A 20152-nucleotide genomic window follows, 5' to 3' on the forward strand; every position below is an offset into this window, starting at 1 on the left:
CTATTCTCCCGCGGCTTCCTCTCCGCCCGCGCAGCTCGGCCGCCCCACGTTCCCCACTTGGAGTTCTTCCCCCGCCCCCCTTCCTTCCGCGGCTCAGCTAGCCCGCCCCCACAATGGGTGAGTCGCCTGCCGGGCCGACCCTGCATCCTGATTGGCGCAGGTGAGAGCTGACCCCTCCCTTCCTCTTCTTTCCGTGCACCCTCTCTCTTTTTCTCACCTCCTCCCGCACAGACAGGGAACTCTCCTACTATTGGCTAAAGATGTCCCCACCCATCGCCTAAGGCTCCACCGCATCGCTTGACGGGAATTGTAGTCTTGGATGTGCAGGAATTGCCGACAACGCCGGCGAGTGGGACTACGAGTCCCCATAGGCCCCTGCGCGACTCCGGCAGGGCAGGATTCCGGACAACGCCTGGTTCCTCTCGGGTCCTTCCGGCGTCGCCGGAGTGAATTGATCTGGGAGTTGAAGAGGGCTCCAAAGGTGGCAAGTGAAGTCACTGCCTCAGTTGCCGGTAAGGTGTGGCTGTTCTGTCCCAGTCACCGTAGTCCCGCGCGGAGCAGAAGAGCTCTGGGGTCACACGGGGGTCGTGGCTGAGGCACTCGGGCTTGGTTCTGGCAGGCGGAGCGGACGGGGCTGGGAACGGGGCCCTATGGGCGTAAGCGAGGTTACCCTACGCGAGTGGCGTAAAGCGGGTTTGTAAATGCCTCCTGCCCTGCTCGGGCCTGAACGCCTCCAGGAAGTCTCCTCTAGGTGGGGGCGGGAGGGGAAGGGCGAGGTTGGCCTCTGGTGCCCCCCGGAGGAGGGAGAGGGCGGATGTGTCTGGGGTGGGGTCCTCTGAAGGTGCGGCTTGGGGCGGGGAGATGAGGCTGCTGTTTTCCCCCTGCTTTAGAAATAGGAGAGGGAAGGAGTGGAGGAAGGAAGGGGCGCTTGGAGTCTGCTTTTGAGGTGACTCGGGTTATGCCCTTTGAGGGAAGAGGAGAACTGTAGAAGAAAGAGTCAAATGTTGACAGAGACCTACGGATTCAGTACCAGTTTCATGATGTGGTCCCTCTAAGGAGGTAATTTTACCCTAAGTAGAAAAGCTTAACGCTATAAAGATGTAATTCCTAAGATGTATTTACTGTTTTACTGTTTACTGTTTTCAAAGAGCATTCACGGTTGGATGCTAATGAGGAAACTGAGGGGATAAATGACGTACCCAAGGTCACACACATAGGGACAGATCGTCTGAATCTAATCTAGTTGTAATACAGCTTCTGCATCGGAGCTGCCGCACCAGAAAGGAGTAGGGAGTTTGTTTGTTTTTTTTTTTTTTTTTGAAGAGGTGGAGGAAGTTGCAAAGTAATGAATTTTAGATATTTCTAAGAAGCCATCTGTGAGGTGAAGAGTTTTTTTGAGCTGGAGAGAAATTCCTCAGCAAAAGAAAACCACGCACTCTAACCCGTTGGAAAAATAAGAAGAATCAGTTTCAACTTACCTATTTTTTCCTTTTATTAGACGTATATTAAGTGATGGATTGTGCTACCATTTTAAAGGGTAGTTGATAGGACAGGAGAAAGTCAGGTAACAATACAGCTCATCCTTACTGGTGAAAGATATTCCTTTCCCTTCCTACCTTAGTCTTTACTGTGTTTTTTTTTTACTCTCAGCTGAGAACAATGGGATTAGGATTCTTCCACGAAACTTATTTTACACTTTTTCAAATAATACAGCAGCAAGAGAGAGTTTATTTCTAGTTGTGCTCATTACTAGAAAAGAAGATACGTTGCATTTCTTGGAGGTAGCATCACATTTTTGTTGATCTTTATTTACTTCCCCTCATTTTCTTGGCTCGTGTGTGTGTTGTGCGTGTGTGTAATTAATAACATCAGGCTCTTGTATATTTTATTTTTCTTAGCATCATCTATGAGTTTTAACTCATCCTTATTTTACATTAAAGAATGGAAAAATGGGGGGCTTCCCTGGTGGCGCAGTGGTTGCGAGTCCGCCTGCCGATGCAGGGGACACGGGTTCGTGCCCCGGTCTGGGAAGATCCCACATGCCACGGAGCGGCTGGGCCCGTGAGCCATGGCCGCTGAGCCTGCGCGTCCGGAGCCTGTGCTCCGCAACGGGAGAGGCCACAACACTGAGAGGCCCCCGTAACGCAAAAAAAAAAAAAAAAAAAAAAAGAATGGAAAAATGGACATTTGTGTTTTATATTGAGCAGAAAGCAGTGTGCTTGTTCCAGTCTTACCCATTGTTGTGACCAATTATAATTACAGTTCACATATATTATTAGACAGTTCTTTAATAGAATTTTAGGAGTATGTTCATTGACATCAAGATCTCTTCCTGATAAGTTTATAGCTAAAAATCGGGTATCTACTGATAGCAGGTAATCAGTCATGGTTTACTGTTGTATAAGTTGGCCATTTAAATATGCAACATTTTGAATGTATTCTGAAATTATTAAAATTATCCACAATGTGTTTAACTTTTGAATGCAAAAACACTTTATAGGATCAGAAATACTCTTACATTCCTCTTTGATTGAAACTAAGATGGTCTGGAAATTAATATGACTTTTAAAATGAAAGAGAGGTATGATACTATAGAATGAAGTAAAATAAAAAAATAATTAGTACCATAAGTAAGTAATGCAGTAGACAAGGAAGACCGACTGAACAAATGGAAAATTATGAGGAGGTAACTGGCTCAGTGTTGTGTTAGAAGGGTGCGGTAGTTTAAATAGACCATAAACTGAATATGAGTCAGTTATGGTAAAGCAAGAATGTGAAAGTATTTTCTATATGGCCGTGTAGGCATTTGCTTTTTGTTGGAGGAAGTGAGAAATGAGTTCTTATTTTTGACATGCAGTTAGGAGGTTGTGGAATGACTTTTGAACCAAAAGTCAGGAAAATTTGGAAATTAGTAAAATTAATATAATGCACTTGTCTAGTGAGTGTTAGTTTTTGTCCTTGGTTCGATTCTACACCAACTGCTCTTCATCTCTGAGCTTCATTATAGTATTGATATTTCACCAATGGCGAATGGTGAGTAATGGAATGGTGGGATAATGTTTCTATTGTATTTATGATCTTTCAGTCACATGCTGGAGTACTGTGCTCATTTTGGAGCTCTGCACACTGAATAACTTAGGGCTCACAGAATGATGTGTACACTTGTATTTTTATAGTAGTTTGAAGTTCACCAATGTCCACATTTGTTGTCATTTTGAGTTTTGCAGAAGCCTTGTGTGGACTTTTGGACCTCATCTCTTATAGGGCCTAGGATGTGTCCCATATACATGATCTTTTCTTCTTTAAGGATGTAAGATCTGTAAGAACAGGACTGTTGTGTTATCATTGTGTTTCCCAGGAGGTAAAATAATTGAGTACCTGTTTACAAAGAGAATAAAGAAGTTCGGATTGGTTAAGTGCAAGATCACGTAGCTAGTAACTGGTGGGACCAAGGCATAATCCAGGTCTTCTGACTATAGATATTTAATATTGTGGAATAAAGACTCAGTTCCCTTAGATTATTTATTTTACATGAGAAAAAGACTTAAAATGATTTAAATATTCAAATACTGTTACCCTCTTACTCTGTTTAATGCTCACAGTTTCTCTTGTCTCCTATCTAGCTCTCCATCCTTAACCCCAGCCTTTCTCATTTACTGTGCTTTTCAATTACTACCTACAAAAGCTCTTTCCTGACCTTTGTACATGTTACATTCTCCTGCCTGGGCTGCTTCCCCTCCCCTTCCCAAGTCTGGCCCACTCCTAGTTAATTTTCAAGTGTCAGTTTAAATGTTATTTCTCAGGGGAACCTTCTCTGACCATTGACCCCTCCTTCCCCAAACTAGAGTAAGTTCCCACTGTATCTCACCATACTCTGTAATTCTTTGTAGCATCATCACAAGAGGAACTTAATTATTTCTGTGTTTATTTGGTAAATGTCTGTCTCGCTGACTAGATTGTAAGCTACCTAAACAGGGCCCTCATTTGTCATGTGCCTTACCCCACTACTTATACAGTAGTGTCTGACACAGAGTTAACTACTCAGTAATTATTTGCTGAATTTATGAACAAATGTAAGTGCATTCATGCACAGTGCCTCCAGCACTCTACTAGGGGCAGAAATACAGAAATTAATAAAGGAGACATGTTCCCTACCTTTGAATGAAAAGGAGTTATTTTCAGAAGTTTAATATAAATTGTAGAAAGATGTTTGTTCTTTCTTAGAGATCTGTAAAATCAGGGTAGTTTTCTATGTGGACATGGCAAAGGAATCATTTTCTATTACAGCAAAATTTCTGTATAACAGCATTTTGGAGACCTTGTCACTATCCCTCTTTTGCAAGCAGCATTCATTATAACAGAATACAGACGTGGAAGAAACTAACTTTCAGTGGATTCTGTTCTTCCCTAATGGTATCTCCTTCTGTCCTCAACAAAATTCATCCTTTTTCCTTTTTTCTTTGTTGTTTTGTTTCATTTTTTAACCACAGTATCTTCCTTTGAGTTTTTACCTTTAGTATCACCTGCCTTAGGCAAGGTGACTGTAAAATTGAGTAGTGCTTATTTCAAAGGAGCTTATAGTTTGTGCTTCTTGAAAGTTTTCATATTTCAGTGAGTCTTACGGTAATATCTTGTTTGCTTTAACCTAGATACTTATGAGAGTAAAAATATTATTTTCAAAACATGCAGACTAAATTCAGGAAAAAATTGTGTCAGGTTTTGGTCCTGAAAACAAATTCTCTGATCTTTCACAGTACTGTAATAATGGCATAGAATAAATTCAACAGCTCTTGTCGCTGTAGCCTTGCCTGCCTTCATGAATTTACCAATTTACTCTTCCACAAGATATTGTCGAAAAGTGATTGCTGATATTTGGCTTTAAAACTTGGTAATGCTCCCAGTTTTTATTTTTATTTATTTATTTATTTATATATTTTTTTTTGTGGTACGCGGGCCTCTCACTGTTGTGGCCTCTCCCGTTGCGGAGCACAGGCTCCGGATGCGCAGGCTCAGCAGCCATGGCTCACGGGCCCAGCCGCTCCGCGGCATATGGGATCCTCCCAGACCGGGGCACGAACCCGTATCCCCTGCATCGGCAGGCGGACTCTCAACCACTGCGCCACCAGGGAGGCCCCAGTTTTTATTTTTAAATGTAAGTCTTTGATAAGTCCTAAATTTAATTTTTAAAAAGTAAGTCGCTATGTTGTTTGAATCTTGGATAAAAAATTCATATTGACCTAGCATACTAATATGTGAAAGATAAAACTGAAGTACTGCTTCTTATATCCTGTTTGGTTATTAAGGTTGATATGATTGGTAATGTATGCCAAGAATTTTAAGCTAATTCCATGATAAACAATTTTTTTCCATAATATAAACTGCAGAAGTGATTTAGATGTTAAATAGTGTCATCGATGGTGTGTATTATTGCATTTGAAATGTTATAGAAAGTTGCAGTCTTAGAGATTTATGTTTTAGCAGTCTGCGCATGCGCGTGCACACACACACACATACACACACACACAATGTAAAAACTGAAAGCATCTTTATTGTAGCAGTTAGAAATAATTTATTGGCAGAAAGGTAAACAGTGTAGTTTGATGGTCCATTTTCGTCTGTATGAAGATGAAGAATTCAGTTTTCTCATTTTAGCTACAAAATTAATTGCATCTTGGATGTAATGTAATATTATAGTCTTATTTTTCAAGGTCACCCTTACATTTTTGGTATGTATAATCTTTTTTTTTAACCACCCAAAAAGTGAAATAAATATTCAGTCTCACTCTGCAGTTGCCTAGAATCAGGTGTTGCTATTAAAAAAAAGAAAGAAAGAAAAGAGGATTTTTTATCAGCAAGCTTATGAATTATTGGGTAACAGCAGTGGAGCTTATTAAGTGGTAGTCACTACTGTTTACTTAGGCCAGTCCTTTGGAAATAAGTTTACCAGAAGTAAGTTAGATTGCATAATAATGATACTTTGGTTCATTCATTTATCAAATATTTATTGAATATATATTATGTATAAAATTGCCTTAAATCTTCTTTGTACCAACCCTGTGATGTAGAGGCACTATTATCCTCAAGGTAAATGAGAAAACTAAAGTACAGGGAGGTTAAGTAACTTCCCTGAGGTCACACAACCACTATTGCTTGGAATTAGGATTTGAATCCATTCTGGCCAAGTTAAGACACCATATTTTTAATCATGGCAGTAAAATGATGTTAGTGATTGAGTGCCATTGGAGGGCAGTTAGAGTTGCAGTTACAGAAAAGTTGTATCTTAGATGCTAAGGTTGGTGTGGCAGGCAGAAATTACTTCTCTTCAAGCTTACTCTAAAAAAAACACTTAGGAAGTTACCACATTGGAAACTAACAGAGCGTCAACACATTTTTCCTCTAGCATTGGAATAGAATTACTTTTCCTTTGAGTGCTGGGTCAGGTATTTAACTTGTTATTCAGAGATCATGTTGGAAAAGAAATATGTACATTATAATACATAATCACAGTGTGATTCTGTGGAATCACAGTGTGGTGAGCTGCTCATTGTGAGGGACAACTATGGCTCTCAGTCTGATGGGGGTGGGGCAGCAGATCCATGTCTTTATCTCTTTCATTCTGGGGCTTATATGCGTGGAATGGAATTATGATCACCTACCTATTTCAATAGTTTTCTTTTTTGTTGTTTTCTTCAAAAAAAATTGTTCAGCATGCTCATTGAATTTGCATAGAAAAGTGTATATATAGTATGACACAGGTATGCTCCCTGGAGTTATGTGAAGTGGCAGCTTAACATGTATTTCTTTATTGTCTCTCTTCCCTGTAAGACTGCACACCCTCAAGGGCGTGGACTATATCTGGCTTTTCATCATCACATCTCTAACACTGCTGCTGACATAGACTGACTATATAGAGTACTGAGCTAGGTACTAGAAAATAGAGAACGGAATAAAACTTCTCTACAGTGTTTATAATTTGGTGGATAGTAGGGGATGGAAAGACCATCATATGGACATTTAGCCATTCTGTTATGTTAAATACTTGTACATGCATCCATTCATTTGATAATTTTGGGTCAGAGCTGATAGGAGGGGGGGGAAATGATAGTTTCTCTAAGTTACCTTCTGGTCGCTGGCACTGAAACATGCCTTCCTGCTTTATTCAACCATCCTGTCTTCAGGATGAACTGGAACTGCAGTGGAGTTTGGAGTTCAGGAAGGACAAAATCCTAAGATGTTACACATCTGCTGCCTTCTTAGACTTCATTAGGTTGCTGCAACCAAAGGCATTTGGGAATGGTAAGTGAATCAGACATGGCCTCCAGACTTCAGCTGCTCCCTGTACCAGTTCACGTTGTTGCAAGGCTTTCTAATTTAATTACAAAGGATTTTGAATATGGTCTTTTATTCAGAAGTAGATACTTGTGGATGCCTTTATCGGTAATAAAATTGACATTTTGGCAGTATTTTCAAAACTTGAGAGATTTCTGAGGTCCTACCTTAATTTTGGTGTGCTTCCTTGAAAAATGAATTACAGTTTTGCAAGTGAAGGTCAGATGGAATTGTGCGTATGGTTTAAGCAGATACCATTCTATCTCCCTTATTTCTTCTTGTGACTAATAGAATTTTTATTTGAGATCAGTTGGGAGCTAAAGGTGAGGTTAAAGTTCATCATTATGATAGAATCTTGTCCTTATTAGCATCTACTGTTAAACAAATGAGTCAGAGTCCATTTATCATCTGAGGCTAATAATTTTATCAACGTTTAAGTGCTTTGTGGCAGTGTTGTGGTGCAAAGAAATTTGATAAGGTAAGGTAAAGAAAATACACATTGCATACTGTAGAGAACCTTAAGCAGTAAGGAGTCATTAAGTAAGACAGTAGGTATCTAAGATTGTAAGTGTTACAGAGCAGGTAAGCCTGACCCATGTGGTACAGTCTCCTTACATTGTACTTCCAAGCATAGAGAACATAGGGACAGTATGAGAGCTTGAGTTTAATTGAATTTCTAAGGGGTTTTAAAGGAAAGCTTTAGCATTATATTTGAGAAATTAAAACATCACAAATACTAATAAAAAGGAAATTGCAAAGATGTACCGCAATTAAATGCTAAATGACTGTTCAGTTAGGCATTATTTAATTCATGAACCACTAGATTAAGAACTTTATGGGCATAAGTGAACACATTCAAGGGAACAGATTTGTTTCCTACCTTCCAACAAATGTTTTCATTTAAATTTTGTTCAGACCAGAATTTAACAAAAATTTAGGCATTCGAATAGGAAAAAAAATTGAGGATTGTCACAACCAAAGAGACGTGTATCCTTTTCCCTGAACCTGTTGTGCAGAAGTATCTTAGAAGCCAGTTGTTGCTATTTTTGTTGTTCCCATTTCCCATCAGCTAATTCAGAGGTAGCAAGCCTTTTGATTCTATTATCTTCTGGTTTTCCCGTATAGATTATCCCCCTTTATGGATTATCTTGAGAAAATCTTTGATCACATCTTGATTTCACTCTGCTACTGGGCCTACTTCTGGGCCACGGCTTTCTTTATTAAATTGCTCTATGTACATTAAGAGAATAAAAAGTAGTTTTAACACAGGCTTGCATTTGATGATCACATTCTTTTAAGGATTCCTAAACTATGTAATTTGCTTTAGATGATATATGTAACTTTTTTGGGTGGCCCAAGTAATTTATATATGCCTCCATTTTGGCAAGTGGGGGAGAAAAGGTTTTTTGGTTTTTTTGGTTTTTTTGCGGTACGTGGGCCTCTCACTGTTGTGGCCTCTCCCATTGCGGAGCACAGGCTCCGGACGCGCAGGCTCAGCGGCCATGGCTCACAGGCCCAGCCGCTCCGTGGCATGTGGGATCTTCCCAGACCGGGGCACGAACCCGTGTCCCCTGCATCGGCAGGCGGACTCTCAACCACTGCGCCACCAGGGAAGCCCGAGAAAAGGTTTTAAAAATATGCTATGTAAGTGACCTTTATGACATTGTGATATCAGTATTAGGCTATCCTTGTGTGTGCTATGCAGGGACAGGACTAGGGTGAGGCAGGGAGGGTCTAGGGTACAAAATTTAAGAAGGTGCTCACTCTCTGTCAGGCAGGTGAGAGCTTAATTTTGTGCTCTAGGCATCTGGTTTGCCTCACCCTAGTTCCAGTCCTGATGCCATGTCAGGTTCATAGAATCTTGGATAAACCATTAATAACTAATAATATGAATTGGATGTTTATTGTGTGTCAGACAGTGTAATGAGTACATGCATTTTGTACTCTTAATCCTGTGAGGTGAGTACCTCAATCGTTATTTCCAGTAATTTCTCATTGAGTTTAGAAAGAGATTAAATAACAAATGATATCACCCACCTGAGCAAAATTCAAACTTAGACCTTTGTTTCTAATCTAAGCACTTACCTACTGCTCTGTACTGTCCATCTGTAGAAAAACCTAATTACTTCTTGTCCGTTTTATGATTTCTGTATTAAGAAACTACTCCCCCAAATATGGAAGTTCTTACACTGACATGATGCAGGTACCTTTTCAAGTGAGTGAGTCAGAGGTCTCAGCAGCAGCCAATGGAAGATCCACAAACTCGTGCTGCTGAGTACCCTAGGGCGACCTTGAATCAGAACCACACTCCCACTGGCTTCCATCTCCAAACACTCTGCGAGGAGTCTGGGGGTCTTGGCTCTCATCTGCGGGACCAGTGGAGGACACAAAGAGCAGGGCAGGTGAGCCTAGAAGTAGATCAGTTTGGCAGACTAAGATGTCCTGTACAATAGGTTATAGTAGCTCAATTGCATATTTGTTTAAAATGTCTGTGACTAGTTTCTTAATGTGAATTTCTGGGGACTTTTATTTCTAAATTGTGAAATTTTGAGATTGCACTAGATAATATATAGTAATGTATACTAATGGCTGTTATCGCTTTAAAATTTTAGGGTCTTAACATTTAGGTTTCTTAAATGCATGAGCATGTGACAACAGTACAGATAAATTTACTGGTGAGAAATTGAGATCCAGAACTATCTGAATTATGGAAAAAATCTGGGTCCGGATATCTTTTGCCAGTCCTTATCCTTACTATTCGGACCACTCACCTTTGTTCTTAAGATGCTTTGTTCATAATGCTTGTGTAGTGATTGTCCCTAGAGCAGTGATTCTCAAATTGTGGAGAGGGGTGTTTAAGGGCTCCTGTGAGAGGAAGGGCTGGTAAACCATAGTTATTACTTAATACATGTATTGAATGAATGAACAGTTGAGTGTGTTTTATCTCACATTTAGGATTTGATAAAAGAATTTATTTGAAAAACAAAACAGTTCTGCTGTTCTAAGGTTTACAATCACTTATCTTCCCCCATTTATCTGGTTTTCAAGAGTCCTTGACTCCCCTGGCTAGATGGTTGATTGTACAGAGGATCTGACCTCTAGAAAGAGATCTCATCATCCTAGATTAAAATGTACTTAATCATAATAGCTAATATTAAATAATTACTGTGTTCCATGTACTGTTCTAAACACTTTATCTGCAATAACTTGTTTAATCTTCACAACCTTAAGAGCCAGATATTATTCTCATTTCATAGATGAGAAGACTCTAGCAGAGAAGTTAGATAACTTGCCCCAGGTCACAGAACTAGTAGATCTAGGATTGATTCCAAGCGAGTCTGGTTCTAGAATCACTATGCTTGTCACTTACCTCACTAATGACAGTGCTGTTAATGTTGACTAAGTATAAGAGGCCCCCCCTTTTTCTGGCTATAGGTTACAAGACCCCTAGTGGATGCCAGAAACCTCAGACAGTACCATCCCCTCTATATACTGTTTTTTCCTATACATACATGTGTGTGGTAAAGTGTAATTTATAAATTAGCAAGAGATTTTTTTTTAGGATTTTTTTGATGTGGACCATTTTTTAAGTCTTTATTGAATTTGTTACAATATTGCTTCTGTTTTATGTTTTTGGTTTTTTGGCTACAAGGCGTGTGGGATCTTAACTCCTCGACCAGGGATCGAACCTGCACCCCCTTCATTAGAAGGTGAAGTCTTAACCACTGGGCCACCAGGGAAGTCCCAGCAAGAGATTAACAACAATAACTAGTAATAAAATAGAGCAGTTATAACAACGCACTGTAATAAAGTTATGTGAATGTGGTCTCTCTCAAAATATCTTGTTGTACTATACTTACCCTTGTGATGATGCAAGGTGATAAAATGCCTGAGTGATAAGATGAAGGGAAGTGAATGATGTAGGCATTGTGATATAGTGTTAGGCTACTATTGACCTTCTGATGATACAGCAGAAGCAGGATCATCAAGCATGATGATGTCAATGGTTGCATGTTGGGAGCAGACGATATCTATGGTTGGGGGTCTCAGGCTGGAGGGTGTGAGATTACGTCATGCTGCTTGGAATGGCGAGCAATTTAAAACTTACGAATTATTTCTGGAAATTTCCATTTAGTATTTTTGGACCGCAGTTGACCTCAAGTAAGTGAAACTGGATTGGTGGGGGTGGGCACTGTATAATTCAAACAACCCTATTACTGTTTTCCTTTAGGTAACATTGTGAACTTTGAAGTCTTTCTTAGAACCTTAACCCTCACTTAACCCTCTAGAGAAAAATAAACAGTACGTTTTAAATGAGTGATTTATAAGTATATGTTTAGAACCAGATCTGCTTCATAGTTAAGGAACACTTGTCTGTGAAAGCTATATGGAGTTTAACAAAGAATGATAAAGTAAATGGAGTTAAATTGCTAAATTTTACATTTAGGCGTTTTTCCTTCGTGGGTCATTGTGTGCTAATTTGCCAGTGTTACCTATTTTCAAAAACATCTTAATTTTCAGATGTTGTTTTAGTTAGAACCTCTATTATTTCTTAATAACAGTAAATGCTTGTTTGGTCAGTCATGTTTACAGAGATATTAGAGATTATATCTTTTTGACCTTGTTTTTTTTTTTAAAAAAAAATAAAAAACAGTTGGTGGTATCTGATTCCTGGAAATTGTGGTATAACAGAGGAGGTGCCTTTACAAATCTGACTGAGGTCAGATCTTCCAGTGAAGTGATAATTCTTTGCAGAATGTATACTTTCTTTAAATAGTTACTTAAAAGTGCAAAAATACAGTGCTTAGTAACTTAGTAAATTAAAGTGATTTCATATAGAGGCTTTATGGTTTGATTTAGAAATTACTTCATCTTTCAGTCTAATTATATCACTTTCAAGTATACAGCTCAGTTTTGGTCCATCTTAAAAAACTAAAGCATAGGTAGGTCAAGTGACTTGCTCAGAGACAAGATGGTTTATAATGACAGGATTTGAGCCCATGTTTTCAGATCGTTCTTACTCTCTTTTCACATATCTCTGCACAAATTGTGCATTTATTATTTTGGAGAAGCCTAGAAAAAATTGATACATATAAACAGATAGAGTGGCAAAATGTAATATATTACACCTACCATTAAGAAGAGATTGTTCCCAGAGGTCCCTAAATGCAAAATTCTATCAATACTAAGCTGACAGCAGTGCATGTTTAGGGAGGTTGAGTTCCACGTTACCTTATTCAAGAAGAAGACTGTAGAATGGAGGACCTTGAATTATAAAAAATACAATTTGCAGAGGAAGGAGAGAGATGTAGGTGTATCCTGAAGGTTCAAGCTCATTTTGGTCTAAGTAGGATCTCTTACTTAGTACCCTGTTCCTCTGCCTGCCTTTTTCCTAGCTTCCTCCTCTAAACCTTTTGTCTCTTGTTTGGAAGTGGCTACAATATTTTGGCATGAGAAGGCCCTAAAAGGTAGGTTGTGATATCAGATGCCCACCTTTCCAGCTATGTGAATTGGCCAGACTGATGTATACCCACTTTGGAATAAATTCAGTTTCTGGGTGTGATTCGTGATGCCAGATGCTTAAGAGAAAGCAAGGGGTTGTCAGTTATTTGAAACCCTGAATCAACCAACTATTGAAGAGGATCTCCTTATTGGAATTCGTGAATTTTTTTAAGATCTGATGAGATCTTTTTCTTTTTTAAAAATTTCCCACGGGGCTTCCTTGGTGGCACAGTGGTTGAGAGTCCACCTGCCGATGCAGGGGACACGGGTTCGTGCCCCGGTCCGGGAAGATCCCACGTGCCGCGGAGCGGCTGGGCCCATGAGCCATGGCCTTTGAGCCTGCGCGTCCGGAGCCTGTGCTCCGTAATGGGAGAGGCCACAACGTGAGAGGCCCGCGTACTGCAAAAAAAAAAAAAAAAAAAAAAATTCCCACGAGATTACTTTGGAACCTTTAGGAGATACCAGTAGTAAAATTTTATTATCACTGAATTTTAGAGTACCATGGCCTTTAAGATGATATAATTTTTACCCCCTTTCTGTTTCTGATGAGGAAACAAGGTCAGTGATTAAGTGAAACTTCTACAAAGTCAGGACCAAAAACCCCTGTCTCAGGTACTGAGTCAAACTTAATTTTACCCATGTCTCAAGACTGGCCTTAGCAGCTCTTTTTTCTGACTCTAGCCACTGTTCTTTCCATACCAGTGATTTCCAGCCGGTTCTGTTCACAAGAATCATCTAGGCTGGCTGTTAAAATACAGCTTCCTTGGCCCTTTCTTGGAGATTCTGATTGAGTAGTCTTGGGGATTTGTGTTTTTAATGGGCCCTGAAGTGATTGTGATGCCTTAGGTCATCCAACATTTGGAAACTGCACCACTCTTCCACTCTTTCTCATAGAAAAAGTTTTGCTTTCTGCTAAGAGTTGGGTGATTTTTAGGATCTTTCTTATGTGTAAAGCAAGGTTAACAAATGTTGGAAATGTTTGCACTTTGAGAATTTTGTGAACTATTAAATTATACACCAGTTATGTCCCTAGAATCATGTCCTCGTAGCCTTAATAAAATTGAGACATTAGAATTTATAATCTCTGTTTTATTTTCTTTGGTTTTATTTGGTTTTCATGTAAATTTCTGTTGGAATTCTGGTTTTATTTGCAGTTATCTGATGCTTATATTCTCTTAGCTTACTATAGTAGGAAGAGCTTGGGATAGCCAAAAGAAGTAAAAACTGGTAAATGTAACTGGGTCCAGACTTTGTTAATAAAATTATTTAGATTTCTGGGTCTGTTTTTGTTTTGCTAGGCTTGATATTTGAAAAGTATTAGCAAGACTGATTCAACTTATAAATTGCCCATCTCTTATCTCATTGATTTATTCATTCAACAAACGTTTATAAAGTGTCTACTATGTACCTGCTATGCTGACTGTAATGGCTATTGGAAAAAAGAACTACACTTGTAAACTGTAACATGAACTCATGGGTTCTGTTTACTGCTAGAATAAACAAACTTCTTTTAGCTAAATATTATGGACAGTTCGGAGAGCCAACAAAAATAAATAAAACTTCCCCTCTTTAGGGAGGGAAATTAAAGGGATTATAAGAATTTAGGACCATGTAAGGGGGCTAAGTACTAGATTTCACTATAGAGAAAAACAAGACAAATAGACCTGCTTACAAATATTTTTTAAGTGTAGAATTTTACTTTACTTAGGAAGCTTCTGTTTCTCCCCAAGAACTGCATACATCAATACCAGGAACTTCCCTTTGTTCACTCATTTTATTCTTGACTAAATAGCTTTGGCTCTGTTGTCCCCAGATGGAGTAAAGTGAGGCTGTTTCAGGAAATGCTGATTCTGAGCCTTAAGATACACCCAAGTATAGTTCTTTAAATGAACAGACTCCTGTGGGTTGGTTGGGTAGTGCAGGGCAGAAACTCCTAAGACTGAGTTTGGCATTGGAGTGGCTTAGAGTAATTGGCAGGTTGTCCATTAAACCGTTTCAAATGAAGAAGCATGTAGAAGGAATGACAGCATATTATAACTTGAAGTTGAATTAAAATTGGCAAAACAATTTAATATTTAAAAAGCCTTACTGGAATTGTTTTTTTTTTTTTTTTTTTTGCGATACGCGGGCCTCTCACTGTTGTGGCCTCTCCCGTTGCGGAGCACAGGCTCCGGACGTGCAGGCTCAGCAGCCATGGCTCACGGGCCCAGCCGCTCCCCGGCATGTGGGACCCTCCCGGACCGCGGCACGAGCCCATGTCCCCTGCATCGGCAGGCGGACTCTCAACCACTGCGCCACCAGGGAAGCCCGGAATTGTTGATTTTTAATCTCACGTAAACACTAATGAAACTGTGTTTGGCCCCAGCTTGTGAACGTGTGTTCTGAAAAGGTCAGATGTAAATTGGTTCTTTGGAACATTTTCCCATAGGAACAATATTTAAAAAGGTGGTTAAGTGTGGAGTGGGCCAGCCACCTATGTAGCCCATAATGTTGCTATAATATTATCTTTTTGATGACAAATAGTAGCTGATAGTCCTGTAAAGTTAAAGAAGCAAGAAATAAATATATATATATTTATATGTATAAAAATAAATATATATATACAGAGGAAGAGACAGTTGACTTAAATCATAAATTTTATTTATTTATTTTTTTTTTTTTTGTGGTACGCGGGCCTCTCACTGCTGTGGCCTCTCCCGTTGCGGAGCACAGGCTCCGGACGCGCAGGCTCAGCGACCATGGCTCAAGGGCCCAGCCGCTCCGCGGCATGTGGGATCTTCCCAGACCGGGGCACGAACCCGTGTCCCCTGCATCAGCAGGCGGACTCTCAACCACTGCGCCACCAAGGAAGCCCAATCATAAATATTTTAAGTGAAAATTTTCTGATGTGGTACAATGCTACTTATTACACAAAATTTTTTTTTAAAAATTCAATGCCAGTATTTTAAAAAGTGAAAATTAAGTGAGCAGGTTTAGTGGGATAGATAGGTGGGTATCAGCAGGAATTCAGAAAGTGACTCTAGCCACTTTACTGATCCCTTCAACTCTGTCTGCCTTATTTATGCAGGGATAGGCATGTGTTCAAAAGAGTGAAGGACAAAAATGATCCCATTGAGCATACTTCAGTGTTTTATCTCCTTTAATATTTCACTTCCTTTTTACTGAGATCCTTGAAAACTTAGACTCCTCTCTCACCAGCTCACCACCTCAGCCCTTGCAGTATGCCAGTGGCCTCTCCCAGCATGCAAGTGACAGTACTCTTGACCTCATCAAGAAATCAAATTAAAAAAATTTTTTAAGTTATTGTCCATATTCAAGAGCATCTAAAACTTTTGACCACCTTCTCTGAAACACCTGGTTTTTGTGATGCTGGTCCTCTCATCCAGTTCTCCCATAGTAGGATAGCATCCTGTGTGGTCTTCACAATTGTTCATTTTCTGTCTTTCCTTCCATAGTATAAGATCCCTGAGGTCTTGTCTTATTCACTGCTCTCTCTTTAGTACCAGGCCTAATATTGTGTAGCTAGTCAGTAAATATTTATTAAATAAACAAAAGATTTTTTTTTCTGTCATCCAGTGAAATAGCTCTTCAAGTTCTGTTGTTGGCCCTGTACTGCTATTTTTCACTTTCTTTTTTCATAGATACTGATGCTTTTTATTTACTACTTATACTGTACATCCAGTATCCATCATTTTCATTTTGACAGCACTTCAGCCCCTCTTCTTTATTCCAAGTTTATTATGAAAAGGTATTCACAGTTAATTTTTAAGTGGAAAAGCAGATTACCAAATGGCTTATTAAGTAATCAAATAGGAACAGCAGGGCCAGAATTGATATTTATCTGCTTGCTCTTGCTTATTATTCAGGTCCTATTGATCTAGATACACTAGATTTCTTAAGTTTTCCTTCCCTTCAACTTCTGTTCCTCCATTCTTTCCTAATGCTATGACCAAAGCAGTCTACTTAAGTACCAATTGTCTCATTAGGTAATGATTTTCTCTTGTCCTATAGAATAAAATTTAGGAATTGGCCTTTTCTTCCTTTTATTTATTATTTATTTATTTAATTATTTGGTTCTGTGAAGTCAGGGAGCAGATTTAAGCTCAGAAACAGGGAAGACTTTCCATGTTTAGAACTACCAGAAATAAGGCAAAACTGTTTTTGTAGGTGTTGAGTTCCCCTTCACTGGTAGGGATATATGGAAGAATAGTAAGCAGTTCTCAAACGGGGCAGGTTATTGGAAATTTTTAAAGCTATGAGTACTGGCCTTTGTAGCTTTCAAACTGCTTAGGTCTTCCACAGTCTGGCTCAGATAATGTTTTAATGATTAAGACCACATCTTTTTCATCCTCCATTGTATCTTGCATGTAGTAAGTACTAAACGTATATTTATTCAGTGAATGAATAACTTCTGGGCATTTTCCTGGGTAGATGAGGTTCTGGGTTTTCACTTCATACTTTATTTTCTGATTTGGGAGTGTCAGATCTGGATTCAGAGCACAGGGATCAAGTCACAGGCCTCTGCATGTGTGATCTTTGGCAAGTTATTTATCATCTCTGAGTCTACATTTTCATCTGTAAAATTAGAATGACAGTTACTCTAAGGTAAGTTATTAGGACTAAATGCATGTGAAATATGTTTTATAATCTGAAAATGCTTTATAAATGGTAGAAATTATTCAAAATTAATGGCTTTTTGTTTAACATGTATATCATTTAATATATAGGTATGTTACTACTGTTACTCTTTCACTTTATAATTAGGCTCATATTTCAGCCTAGCAAAGGAATTAAATACAGTTGCTTTCTCTTAAAAAGCAACACATTTCTTCAACTCCTCAAAGCAAAATTTCTCTCATATTGTTGAATTCTCGATATTTTATTTCCAAACTAGCAGTGTCTGTGGGTTTTTCTTCTTAGTCTCTGTGTCAGATTTGGACAAAGATTCAAAAAAATGCCACTGGCAAAATTAAATAATGTTAAGCGAATTATTTAATTAATAAATTAGGTCAATTTTTTTCCCAAATAGATCACATTTGGTAGAATTTAAAATTTTGCCTTAAATCTTTGATGCTTGCTCTGTTTTGGTTATTTTTTAGGTGACAAAAATCAATGAACAATTAGCAAAAGAATTTTAATGAAAATGTTAAACACCTTAAGTTTTTATTATTAATTCTAGCATAGTAAATCTCTGTTCTTTCTTCCCCTTTAACCAGGTCAGCATATGTTTTGTGCCCTGTTGTTTTATCACAAAAAAGAGAAGAAAGGCTGCAGTGAATGAAGATTCCTCTGCATTTTAGCACTGCTTTTTCTACTGTAGTTGGCTTTTGAATGAGGATGACAATGGAAGAGATGAAGAATGAAGCTGAGACCACTTCCATGGTTTCTATGCCCCTCTATGCAGTCATGTATCCTGTGTTTAATGAGGTAAGTGGGTAAACATTGCTTCATAGGATCTCTGCAGTTCCTTAATGCTTGCTTCATTTATTCATTTGTTTGTTCCTTCATATAATAAGTACTTACATAAATGGACTCCATCTATGTGTTAGGCATTGTGCCAGGCCTGGGCATAAAACATTGAGGGAAAGACTGATTTTTTGTTCCTCCTCTGGAGGTTTCACTATAGTGGGAGAGAGAGACATTGAACAAAAGAATACAAGTGATTATATAAATGAAAAATTGTGGTAAGTGCTAGGAAGTTTTTTTTTTTTTTTTAAGTGTGTTAAATAAAATAGCAGGTGGGACCTATTTTAGGGGCCAGGACAGGCCTCACTGGAAAAAGAGACATGTATTGTAACATCTGAAAGAGATAAATAAGGGTTAAAGTGTTGAAGAGTTGGGGATTAGCACATTTTAGGCAGCCAGAAGAGCAGGCACAAAAATATCCTAATGAGTTATAGTCAGTAGCAACAAACATAATTTTACTGGTAAATGGAAGATACCATTCTTCGTATCTAGAGAATATATAGTTGATTTTTTATTTGAGGAATTTTCCAGGACTTAATAATACCAAAACATTTTAGGTTTTTCTTTTTAGTTTATATGCTAAGGTATGTAGAGAATTTTAGAACTGGAATTACTCCCAGTAATTACTCCCCTCCTTTTAATGGTGAACTGATATCCTGATATGTGAAATTATTTTGCTTTAAAGTTTATTTCTTTACATAAAAAATTCTGGAGGTAAGTGGTCCAGGAGTAGTATTATTATGAGTCAGTATCATCAGAAACTCAGGTTCCTATCTTCTGTTTCATCATCCTAGTGCTTGCCTTCCATTATCAAGGTCACTTCAGTATGTAGGATGGCCGCTGCTATTTTGTCTTAAGTTGTTGTCTAGAAGGGGTAAAAAGTGGAGCAGGGGGTGGGGAGTTATTTCCAGCTGATTCAGCTTCCTTAAAGTAACCTTTTTGAAAGTCCTACTTAAGACTTCCATTTACATCTCATTGGCATGAGTTTAGATTTATGACCACACCTAGCTGGGTGGATAGGAAATTTAGAAGTTTACTAAAGAGGAAGCAAGGAGGAGGCATCTTTTGAAAACCTGTCCCTATTATCCTGCTACCGTGGTAGCATTGGAGGCACCCTTTTAGGGCTGGTTATATCCACCTCTGGCAGCTGTAGCCTACGCTCCAGTAATTCTGCCATTTTGTTCTAACACTTTACCCAGTCATTGCAAGACTACAGTTATTGTTGGAAGCAAGTGCTTCAGTGCTGTTCAGTGAATATAATGCCAACTGTTAATTTGTCAGGTACTCAGCAAGGGTCTGGAGATATGGAGGAGAAAAAGTTGGCATACTTCTTCCCAAGAGTTGTAGGGAACACAGATGTTTAAGCAAATACATTATTAACTACTTAATTATTCTTGTACCAGGTATGAGGTAAGGAGAGGGTCACTGAAGGGTAGGTGAGTAACCTGTCTTGACATTTAGTGTTTGAACTTCCCATGTTCTTCAAGAACCATCATGACACTTCCACCCAGAGGTGCTCCCTCTTTTCATGTCTATATAGCTAACTCTGTAGGCTATTGGATCAAGTTGTTTGGGGGCATTTTCTATACTTATCTGGTATTTTGAGTCTTTATTTGAAGGGAGGGCAATTTACTTTGCAGAACTTCAATTTGATCCTCTGGTTAATGAGGGGGGAATGAGAAAAGCTTTTTTCCTAACAATTTGAGTGACCTTTTCCTACATATGGTAAAATGATTTTATTTGAATCTTGACTTTGGAAAACTGTTATAAAAGATGCGGGATTCTGGTAAAATGAACTGTTGGGATTAATACTGGTATACCTCTTATAATTGATTCATGTGTACAAAAAAATTAA

The 20152-nt window shown here is 38.8% G+C and overlaps 1 protein-coding gene across 1 annotated transcript in view; it reads left to right on the forward strand.

Annotated features, from left to right (window-relative positions):
• Positions 1–493: 493 nt before the first annotated feature.
• The window catches only part of PDCD10 (programmed cell death 10), a 41196-nt gene continuing 21537 nt past the window's right edge, over positions 494–20152 (forward strand). The window contains exons 1-2 of the mRNA XM_079704800.1: positions 494–512; positions 18048–18258. Coding sequence (XP_079560926.1) covers positions 18163–18258 — 96 coding nt within the window. The 5' untranslated portion in view covers positions 494–512; positions 18048–18162. The remainder of the gene's footprint in view (positions 513–18047; positions 18259–20152) is intronic.

Source organism: Hyperoodon ampullatus (assembly GCF_949752795.1).
Source record: "Hyperoodon ampullatus genome assembly, chromosome: 5".
Classification (NCBI taxonomy): Eukaryota; Metazoa; Chordata; class Mammalia; order Artiodactyla; family Ziphiidae; genus Hyperoodon; species Hyperoodon ampullatus.